We start from the raw sequence: 12252 nt of genomic DNA, 5'->3' as shown, positions 1-12252 counted from the left end.
TGAAGCTGCTGTAGTTTTCCTCTTATTTTACATGATGCCGTGATCGTTTTCCATGTGTTCTACATGAAGCTGCTGTAGTTTTCCTCTTATTTTACATGATGCATTGATAGTATTCCTTGTGTTCTACATGAAGCTGCTGTAGTTTTCCTCTTATTTTACATGATGCATTGATAGTATTCCTTGTGTTCTACATGAAGCTGCTGTAGTTTTCCTCTTATTTTACATGATGCATTGATAGTTTTCCTTGTGTTCTACATGAAGCTGCTGTAGTTTTCCTCTTATTTTACATGATTCATTGATAGTATTCCTTGTGTTCTACATGAAGCTGCTGTAGTTTTCCTCTTATTTTACATGATGCATTGATAGTATTCCTTGTGTTCTACATGAAGCTGCTGTAGTTTTCCTCTTATTTTACATGATGCATTGATAGTTTTCCATGTGTTCTACATGAAGCTGCTGTAGTTTTCCTCTTATTTTACATGATGCATTGATAGTATTCCTTGTGTTCTACATGAAGCTGCTGTAGTTTTCCTCTTATTTTACATGATGCCGCGATAGTTTTCCTTGTGTTCTACATGAAGCTGTTTTAGTTTTCCCCTTATTTAACATGATGCCGTGATCGTTTTTTTCCATGTGTTCTACATGAAGCTGCTGTAGTTTTCCTCTTATTTTACATGATGCCGTGATCGTTTTCCTTGTTTTGTACATGAAGCTGTTTTAGTTTTCCTCTTATTTTACATGATGCCGCGAAAGTTTTCCATGTGTTGTACATGAAGCTGTTGTAGTTTCTCTCGTATTTTACATGATGCCGCGATAGTTTTCCTTGTGTTCTACATGAAGCTGCTGTAGTTTTCCTCTTATTTTACATGATGTCGCGATAGTTTTCCTTGTGTTCTACATGAAGCTGTTTTAGTTTCCCTCTTATTTTACATGATGCCACGATAGTTTTCCTTGTGTTGTACATGAAGCTGTTGTAGTTTCTCTCGTTTTTTACATGATGCCGTGATAGTTTCCTCGTATTTGACATGATGCCGTGATAGTATTCCTTGTGTTCTACATGAAGCTGCTGTAGTTTTCTCGTATTTTACATGATGCCGCGATAGTTTTCCTTGTGTTCTACATGAAGCTGCTGTAGTTTTCCTCTTATTTTACATGATGCCGCGATAGTTTTCCTTGTGATGCGCATGATATAATTCACTGGATTGTCTGGTCCAGACTCGATTATTTAGAGACCGCCCTCACATAGCTGGAATATTGCTGATTGCGGCGTAAAACAACCTACTTCTTATTGCAATGGTCGTGGTGAAATGGGGTTTCTCGCCGCGTTCAAGATCATTGCATTTATAAAACGACGTGCATGCACGTGTGTGTGCGTACGGCTGTTTGTACTAGTCCAGACTTATTCTGGTTTTAAAGTGCTAGCCATTATAGTGAGATACCATGGGATAGTTTCAAATGGATAATACAACCCAACCCACTCAGATTCAGTAAACTGATTCATAGTCACACAGTCTTGTTTGTTGCCTCTTAGTACCGTGGTTTGGAATGACGTGCCAGGGGATCGAACCCCCGACCTTCAGCTCACCGGGCAAATGCTCTGTCCACTAGACTACGGATGTGGTTGTGTCTTACTCGTTTATCCGTTATTATGTATGTCAAGGTTGACATGGAAGTATCTGTTATAGCCATAACGGGGACATGGGTGTGTCAGTCGACAAAAGCGTTGCTCCAATGGGCATACAAGAAATCTATGATCGTGGGTTCGAATCCCGGCACTCCCCGATTATGTTTCTTGTTCTTTCAGCAACATATACCCACGCTCGAGGGTTTAACCTGGTTGGTAAACGTCGGAAACCTGGATCACTCTCTGGCACGCCGTGATGTGACTTGAATACTGTTCAAAGCGGCGTTAAACTGCACGCGAGGACGCTACACCCACGGTCTCACTCACGCAGGCACGCACGCACTCACTCACTCACTCACCCACCCACTCACTCACTGACTCACTGACTCACTCACTCACCCACTCACTCACTCACTCACTCACTCACTCACTCACTCACTCACTCACGCCCCTAAATGAAAGGCTCTCCCATGGAGATGCCGTGTTCATAGTATAATTCACAGGTTCAGAATAACAGGTTACTTTTTAATGCAAAATGTGTGAATGCTTGCACTTTTCGCGAACCCCCACTGTCATCACTGAATTTCGGTGGTCTATGTGGTTTTCACAGCTGTTTTTGTCTGTGCGCCACCCGTAGATTCGGTGTCGGCGGAGAGTGTACGCTGGCTATTTTTCTTGCATTGACAATATATATGTTTTCAGTCATATGCTGGTCGATTGCGTGTCACCGTAGCCTGACGGCGTGGCACATTGCACACATTAATCATTGGTTTGCTGTCATACAGCTTGAATAATGCCGAAGCCGGCTTTAAGTGAGAATGACCAAACATAATCAGGAGAAATCTCTGATTAAAGGGAGCGGTGGGGTGTTTTTGTGGGGAAAGAACGTCTGGGTGAGATTATCCAAATGGGTACAATGTGTAAGGCCCACTTCTGGTGTCCCCCGTTTGAATATTGCTTGAATATGTGTAAAAGCGGCGTAAAACCATACTCACTCACTCTGACAACGTAGAATCCACTGTACGATTTCGACTATATCGGAAGCATGTTTTTATGAATCATTTTCAAGTCGTCATGATACCACGTGCACCGAACCAGTCACGTGTTCAAAAGTCAAAATATGGAATACTGAATCATTTTCTTCACAGATGTTTCAAATTGGGAAAAGTTATCCACATGTCTACCATAAAATAATTTAAAAGATTTGGTATGGATCAACCTGTTCAACAAAACAATGACGCTCTTTGAAATATTCGACCGTCAACATCATTCACTGTTGTTTTTGACGAATCATATAATAACATATTTCTGTGAAACTGTACTATTACAACACATAACCAATTACAGAAGCAACTGTGCTGAACGATTTGACCTATTTCCACTAATTTAAATCTGGGTGTGGCAATTGCTCTTGATGATGAATCGTGCAATCACGCTATGGAATGGAAGTAGTGCAACATTCGCGGCAATAGCCCGATGAGTTTATGCGTTTGTTTTACATTTTAATGTTTTAAATTTAGATTTTATTTTAAAAATAATACCATGGAAAAGTATTCTTTAGGTGCTGACTAAGCGCCAGTGCAGTACTTTTTCACCTCAGTCATATAGCTGGAATATTGCTGAATACGTCGTTTAACAACAAACAAACAAAACCCTCGTATCATCTACCGCACTGTGCACGATACGAGATTCACTAGTGGCCCAGTCGTCTAAGGCGCCGCGATTCGCTGTGCAGAGTTGCGTCCCTTGGGCACGCCAGAAACCTATGATTGTGGGTTCGAATCCCGGTTCGCCCCGATTATGTTTCTAGGTTTGTCAGCACCATAACCGTGCTCGTGGGTTTCACCGAAGTGGTAAACGTCTGGGACCTGCATCACTTCGGGCTTTCCTCCCACATAAAGTTGACACGCCGCGATATAACTGAAAATATGTTAACAGCGGCGTTAAACCCCAACTCACTGACTCACATGTTGTTTTTGCCAGTTCGACCAGGAGTCTGGATGACCCATTGGATTAGTACAGATACCAATCAAGGTGTTGGACGCCTCACCGGGTTTCATTTTGGTCTATTCATTTGGGCGTTTTTCCAAACAGACTGACTAATCCCTGGAACTATTACTCCCATGAGTTGTTCCGTTCTCATATAATATTCATCACCCTCGTGAGTAGGCCATTCATTGCATTGTCTGTCGACAATCATGCAGTACAGTTCGTGGGCAGGATAATAACACTGTCGGACAATAACACAGCACTCTGGTAGATGAGAGGCGTTGAATGTATTGTATAGTACGAAAGCTTAATATTTAAAAAAAAAAAAATTCAAGTTTTTTCTCGTTACTTCCATTATTTATTCGTTATTTTTAAAATAATACTGAAATAATGAGAAAATAACCGATATTTTGATAGAAATCGACAAATAATTTAATTAATGAGAAATTTCGATTTACAATAAATAAATAATGCTACAAATTTGGCATCATTAGGCTTTCGTATGACATGTGTATGGTGATGAAGTGCGAACAATTCCTAAGTGTGGTATATTTTATAGTCGGGGAGTGGGCGGAATGTAGTGGGGGTTGGGTGATCTGAGACGGGATATTTTTCTTATCAAGATAATTAAACAGTTATGTTCTCTGTTAGGAGTCCAAACATTTTATTAATCGACATTTTCAGGACAACTATCATGTCTTGTGTTGGGTTCATCATTGTGTGATAAAATTTGGGAGCAAATTACTCTTTGCCGGGGTTTTCAGGCCAATGGTTATTGCTCGTCTGTAGCGACGTGTGTGTGGTTGCTTGTACTAGTCCGGACTAATTTATAGTGCAAGCCCACCGAGATACCATGCCCAAATTAAACATGAGACTGAGAGAAAGGCGACCATGCTTGTCGTAAGAGGCGACTAACGGGATCGGGTCAGGCTCGCTGACTTGGTTGAAGCATGTCATAGATCCCATTTGCGTGGATCGACGCTCATGATATTAACCACTGGGTTTTCTGGCCCAGACTCGATTATTTACAGAAAATCCTCATATAGCTGGAATATTGCTGACCAACCAACCAGAGAGTATACTGACTCCGAGCCGACCATTCCTTGTTTTATCCTATTTATTCAAAGCGCCAGGCAGGGTAACAACAAATACCATATATTAAACGTCTGGGGGTGGTCAGAGGTGGTCCCACGGGTTTCAGGAACACATTACTTTTTAAAAAGAAATATCATGCCGCCCCTCAAAATCTCAAACTGACCCCATTGACCGGACAGTTTATACGCAAATTCATCGGTGTATACGTACACAAGTAACTGTATCTTACATTAAGCATGCATTATCCTTGAAATCAGTCGTGATTAATTTAAAGTACTGTTCCGAGAGCGTTAAGCATGACTTTAGAGACATTTCTGTCGATAAGCAAGGCACAACAAATTATACAGCTATGTTTGGTGCGGGTTAAACACGGTTTTGAGGCGTATTGATGGTTTTAAACACTTCCGGGGCGACCTAAGTCACCCTGGTAACACCGTGTATTGATAGTTCCGCTCTTTTGTGCATAATTCCTTTTGCACGCCAAAGGACGCTTCAAAGAATAAATCTAAACACCGAATACCATTGTCTGCTCTCCCAGAAAGTACATCAATAAATCAATATCAGTGTATTGTGATTCTGAAAGGTTCTGCTTTGATAAACGATCGACTGAAGTGACTGTTCCACCTGACTACAACTCAGTCTGTTGTTCGACCCGTAGCGGATGTCAGATTTACGACAATACACATCTCTGAGAACGGCATCGCTCGTAATGTGCCTTCCGCTTTTAGATATTGGAACCTCCCAACACGGCGAAAAAACTTCGAATTCATTGTTTACGATAATCGAAGTTGGACGCCAGCATTGGTAGATTTTATAGTTTATATTTATGACCTATGGTATTGAATTCATTCTATTTTTAGAGAATAATATGAATATTTACGTCTGATTGATCGTCATCGGTTTTGTCAGCGAGTTAAAGGTGAACGTCATCATTTAATTGTTTGCATGTCCAGTGTGAAGTCATCATTCTATTGTTTGAATGTCCAAGATGAACGTCATCATTCTATTGTTTGAATGTCCAGTGCGAAGTCATCATTCTATTGTTTGAATGTACAAGATGAACGTCATCATTCTATTGTTTGAATGTCCAGTGTGAAGTCATCATTCTATTGTTTGAATGTCCAAGATGAACGTCATCATTCTATTGTTTGAATGTCCAGGGTGAACGTCATCATTCTATTTTTTTAATGTCCAAGGTAAACGTCATCATTCTATTGTTTGAATGTCCAAGACGAACGTCATCATTCTATTGTTTGAATGTCCAAGATGAACGTCATCATTATATTGTTTGAATGTCCAAGACGAACGTCATCATTCTATTGTTTGAATGTCCAAGATAAACGTCATCATTCTATTGTTTGAATGTCCAAGGTGAAGTCATCATTTTATTGTTTGAATGTCCAAGGTGAACGTCATCATTCTATTGTTTGAATGTCCAAGGTAAACGTCACCATTCTATTGTTTGAATGTCCAGTGTAAACGTCATCATTCTATTGTTTGAATGTCCAAGACCAACGTCATCATTCTATTGTTTGAATGTCCAAGGTGAACGTGATCATTCTATTGTTTTAATGTCCAAGGTGAACGTGATCATTTTATTGTTTGAATGTCCAAGATGAACGTCGTCATTCTATTGTTTGAATGTCCAAGGTGAACGTGATCATTCTATTGTTTGAATGTCCAAGGTGAACGTGATCATTTTATTGTTTGAATGTCCAAGATGAACGTCATCATTCTATTGTTTGAATGTCCAAGGTGAACGTGATCATTCTATTCTTCGAATGTTTATGGTGAACGTCATCATTCTATTGTTTGAATGTCCAAGGTGAACGTCATCATTCTATTGTTTGAATGTCCAGGGTAAACGTCATCATTCTATTGTTTGAATGTCCAAGGTGAACGTCATCATTCTATTGTTTGAATGTCCAAGGTGAACGTCACCATTCTATTGTTTGAATGTCCAAGGTAAACGTCGTCATTCTACTGTTTGAATGTCCAAGACGAACGTCATCATTCTATTGTTTGAATGTCGAAGGTGAAGTCATCATTCTATTGTTTGAATGTCCAAGATGAACGTCATCATTCTATTGTTTGAATATCCAGTGTGAAGTCATGATTCTATTGTTTGAATGTCCAAGACGAACGTCATCATTCTATTGTTTGAATGTCCAAGGTGAACGTGATCATTCTATTGTTTGAATGTCCAAGGTGAACGTGATCATTCTATTGTTTGAATGTCCAGTGTGAAGTCATCATTCTATTGTTTGAATGTCGAAGGTGAACGTCATCATTCTATTGTTTGAATGGCCAGTGTGAAGTCATCATTCTATTGTTTGAATGTCCAGTGTGAAGTCATCATTCTATGTTTGAATGTCCAAGACGAACGTCATCATTCTATTGTTTGAATGTCCAAGATGAACGTGATCATTCTATTGTTTGAATGTCCAAGGTGAACGTCATCATTCTATTGTTTGAATGTCCAAGGTGAACGTCATCATTCTATTGTTTGAATGTCCAAGGTGAACGTCACCATTCTATTGTTTGAATGTCCAGGGTGAACGTCATCATTCTATTGTTTGAATGTCCAGGGTAAACGTCATCATTCTATTGTTTGAATGTCCAGGGTAAACGTCGTCATTCTATTGTTTGAATGTCCAAGGTGAACGTCACCATTCTATTGTTTGAATGTCCAGTGTGAAGTCATCATTCTATTGCTTGAATGTCCAAGGTGAACGTCACTATTCTATTTTCCACGACGACGGTCGTTATAGTTATTGTAAGTAAATGAGTTAAATGAGTCACATCGTCAGTATCTCAGCCATGCCGTGACAATAAAAAGCCATACATTAAAAATAAATACATCGAGACTATATGAAAACCTGCCAACGAAGAAAAGTAAAACAATTGCGTTGATCGATGCCCATGATGTCAATCACTGGATTTTCTGGTCGAGTCGATTATTTACAGACCGCCGTCGTATAACTTGAATATTGCGGCGTTAAACAACAAACAAACAATATTCTAGCTATACTATTGGGGATTGTCATCTTGGTTAAAGCTGTCCTTTTCCTGCTAGATTGAGAATATTGAAGCAACATTTTTATGTGTGTTGAAAGTACTGACAGAGGACAGATAACTTTAGTTTGCAAGAATGTCGAAATTTAAACGAACATCACAAAACTGTTTATTTCACTAAATGAATGCATTTCATTACAGCATCTGGAAGCGATGACATAAGCATGTGCGACTCAGAGGGATCGATGTCATCCGGTACCCAGAATTCAATAGTGACCGTAAACATTGACGATTTATTGAACGTTATTGATGATGAAGATTTCGATCCGGACGAAAGGGACAGAATTCACGATCTACAGACGTTTCTTATGAAAATATGCCACATGGGACTCGACAACTATGGTGAACGTGCCATTTTGGACTCACTGGACGCAAAGACCCCGGATTATCACGCTCAAGATGCTCAAGGAAGGACAGCGCTGATGCATGCTTGCATTGCCAGGAAGTCAAACGTTGTGCAGTTTGTGACGTCACGGTGTAGTGACGTCACACAGCGAGACAATGACGGAAATACGGTGTTGGTGTATGCGATCCGGAGCGGGGACTCTGATATAATAGAGAACATACTTGATTGTGATCTAACAACATATGAGCTACTCAACGCCAAGAACAATATAGGTGATTTTAATGTTTAAGTATTAGCTGACTTTCTCAATACACTTTGAGTTCCTCAATACCCGTACCCATGGAGCTTCTCAAATGGAATAGGTCCCAGCAACCTGTAGACCCGTGAAGACCCGGGGTAGAATAGGTCTTCAGCAACCCATGCTTGCCGGAAAAAGGCGACTATGCTTGTCGTAAGAGACGACTAACGGGTGGTCAGGCTCGCTGACTTGGTTGATGCATGTCATCGATCCCAATTGCGTGGATCGATGCTCATGATATAATCACTGGATTGTCTGGTACAGACTCGATTATTTGGCAGACCGCCGTCATATAACTGGAATATTGCTGATTGCGACGTTAGACAACAAACCAAATCCAGCAACCTATGTTTGTCGTTACGAGTAACTGGCTCGGGCGGACAGGCTCAGTGACTTGGTTGATTGCATGTCATCGTATCCCATTTGTGGATATCTTTGCTCATGATGTCAATCGCAGGAATTGGTTTTATCAACGTCAAATACTCAATTCACTCAACTGGGATACGACGAGATGCAATCAGTCAGGTCAACGAGCTTTGCCACTCCGTAAAAGGCGACTATGCTTGTCGTAAAAGGCGACAATGCTTGCCATAAAAGGCGACTATGCTTGTCGGAAAAGGCGACTAACGGGATCGGGTGGTCAGGCTCGCTGACTTGGTTGACGCATGTCATCGTATCCTAATTGAGAGGATTAATGCCAAAGCCGAGTGGATTGATGTCAATTACTGGATTGTCTGGTCCAGACTCGATTATTTACAGACCGCCGTCAAATGGCTGTAATATTGCTGAGTGTGGCGTAAAACAACAAAACAAAACCCACGTGTCTTCGCCAAAGTGGTAGGTGTCTCCATCGTGAGTCACTCTCAGCTTTGCGTGGACACGCCTTAAAGAGGCGCTGAAATAAGTCCGTTCAGTTTCGATGCATGACAATTCCATGAAAGTATAGTGGTGCCACTTTGGTACCATCGTGTTAATTTGTTTTAATTCAAAATTTCTCGTTATTTCATTTTATTTTTAAAATACGTTAAAATAAGTTTCCATTTATTGACATAACAAACATGATCAAATTACGAGAAAATATTCGAAGACTCGAGAAAAAGTTCGAAGTTTCGCGTTTTTAAGTAAACTTGAAATAGCGAGAAAATAATCGAAATTGCGAAAATATACTCGATGTAACCTGAAAATAATCGAAATTTCGAAAACAACTTTGAAATAACGAGACGTTTCAGTTTACAGGAAATTGCTACCAAAGTGGCACCATTTGGATTTCGTACTATTGAAAAAAGCTTACAGTGTCGGATGTTTGTTTTTGGAGCCAACTAATGCACCTGGGAATCCCCTGTCAGAAGTGTCCCCAGCAACCATGCTGGTCGTAAGAGGCGACCTAATGCATCGGGTTGTCAGGGTTGCTGACTTGGTTGATTGTGTGTCATGGTACGCCGACGGCGTAGAACGTTTTATATGATGTCTATCACTGGATTGTCTTGTCCAGACTCGATTATTTAAAGATCGCCGTAATAAAGCTGGAATGAAACTCAGTGCGGCGTAAAACAACAAACAAAACTGTTAGGGACCACTTCAGTTGGGATCGAACCGACATGGGTGATTGCGTGTTATTTCACAACGATAGGGGCACGGGTGGCAAAGTCGTCTAAGGCGCCGCGATTCGCTGTGCAGACGTGCATCCCTTGGGCACGCCAGACACCTATGGTTGTGGGTTCGAATCCCGGTTCGCCCCGATAATGTTTCTAGGTTTGTCAGCACCATACCCGTGCTCGTGGGTTTCACCGAAGTGGTAAACGTCTGAGACCTGCATCACTTCGGGCTTTCCTCCCACATTAAGCTGACACGCCGTGATATAACTGGAATAATGTTAAAAGCGGCGTTAAACCCAACTCACTCACTCACTCACTTACAACGATGGTGTGGATCGATGTTCATGAGTTCAGTCACTGGTTGTCGATTATTTAAAGATCCACGTAATGTAGGTGGAATAAGGCGACAAATTATGTGTTTGTTTGTTTGTCTGTCTGTAGTGTAACGCCGCACTCAGCAATATTCCAGCTATATGACGGCGGTCTGTAAATAATCGAGTGAGAACCAGACAATCCAGTGATTGATATCATTAGCTTCGAACCACGGAACTGGAATACGATGACATGCATCAACCAAGTCAGCGAGCCTGACCACCCGATCCCGTTAGTCGCCTCTTACGACAAGCATGGTAGCTTAAGGCCTATTCTATTCTGGGATCGCGCCGACATGGCTGTGGATTGTTTTCTATCATTAGGGGCGGTCGGGTAGCCTAGTGGTTAAAGCGTTCGCTCGTAACGCCGAAGACCCGGGTTCGATTCCCGACATGTGTGAAGCCCATTTCTGGTGTGCCCCGTCGTGATATTGCTGGAATATTGCTAAAAGCGGCGTAAAACCATTGTCACTCATTAATTATCATTGGTTGTGCCTTGTTTAGACTAGATTATTTACAGATAATTCTCACATAGCTGAAGTATTGTTTAATGCTGCTGTACGCAATATTCACTCGAGACAACTTTCTGTCTATTCCAGGTTTGACAGCAATGGATGTCGCCCAGAAGAAAGGAGACCCACACATCATACAGTTGCTGGAACATCGCAGGCCCGCCCACCCCAGTGTCAAACAACTTCGGAAGCGGACGGACAAAAGACAACCTCGGCTCCCTCCGGCGGCTGTTCCAACTGCGAGTAAACCCCTGTCGTTAAAGTCACATAACACCAACGGGAATCCCCGCCTGCCGTTCTACCACAGCAAGTCATTGGATACAAGCGACCATGTGACTAAACGTCATCTTCCCGAACGAGGTTTTTCAGCTGACCGTGCACCTTTTCATCAAGCTCAATGTACCAGTGATACAGAGTTACATCGTCAGTCCGACAGTGCCGCATACGATGACGTCACACCTCGGGATAATGACGTCACACCCCGGAATGATGTGTGCAGTGACAGAGGTCAAATGTCAGGTCTGCCTCAAATTGCTTCACGATTTGTAGAGAAGGCAAGACATATTGACAGAGGTAGATCTCGCAGAGACTCAGTGTCGTTACCGGATCTACGAGATTTGAATGGGATGTTAGTGTCGTCAGGAACGACAACTCCCTTCTCACGAAATGGGAGCCGTTTGACTTTAACATCACAAGAATCTTTAGACGAAGATGTCTTTGCGGAGGACGCTCAGAAAAGGAAAGATTCTTCAGTTAAGAAATTGCCTGTTCTTATCCCCAAAAGGGTCCTTAACTTAGAAGCAAGACAAAGGGGTTTTGCAAGGACGAGAAAGAAATCAAACAGTACTGAAGATTTTATTCACAACAGTATATTATTTTAAGCCGCAGCATTAGGAGGTCAACCATAAAGTAAAAGATTGATGGGGTTGTAGAGGAAGCGAGGGCTGGGGGCTGTGTTTCGATTACTGTTTAAATCGATCACGCAATATATATGTGTGACAGGAGAGGGTGTGGAGTCTGGGAACATATGACTTTCCCTCTTTTGTAGCTCAACTAACTGAAGGTCAAGAGCGTCCATGTCGTGGTCCGATGGTCCATCGCCCCACGTGCGCCGTCCGCCCGTTGCATACATCTTCTCTTCAAGTTCCACTGGACCAGGGAAGCTGAAACTTTACTTATTCCCACCTATGATGACCCCCCAACCCCCACCCCACCCCCACCCCACCCCCCCACCACCCATCCCCCATGTTTGTTCAGAGGTTCGAATCTGATTTCAAAGTGGCTACAATGACAGCCACACTAACAAAACATTTTAATGGCCAAATGTTATGAAATTTGGTGTGTGCG

The 12252-nt window shown here is 41.8% G+C and overlaps 1 protein-coding gene across 1 annotated transcript; it reads left to right on the top strand.

Moving 5' to 3' along the window:
• Window positions 1-8106: 8106 nt before the first annotated feature.
• On the top strand, window positions 8107-12096 carry LOC125379627. The gene is made up of 2 exons (XM_048395776.1): window positions 8107-8401; window positions 10993-12096. Exons 1-2 carry the CDS (start codon window positions 8107-8109, stop codon window positions 11784-11786), a joined length of 1089 nt encoding a protein of 362 aa, XP_048251733.1. The 3' UTR covers window positions 11787-12096.
• Window positions 12097-12252: the final 156 nt, after the last annotated feature.

Source organism: Haliotis rufescens, unplaced genomic scaffold, assembly GCF_023055435.1.
Source record: "Haliotis rufescens isolate VD_foot unplaced genomic scaffold, xgHalRufe1.0.p SCAF_141, whole genome shotgun sequence".
Taxonomy (NCBI): domain Eukaryota; kingdom Metazoa; phylum Mollusca; class Gastropoda; order Lepetellida; family Haliotidae; genus Haliotis; species Haliotis rufescens.
The sequence above is the reverse complement of the archived record's forward strand: the minus strand, read 5'-3'. Positions and strand labels throughout refer to the sequence as shown.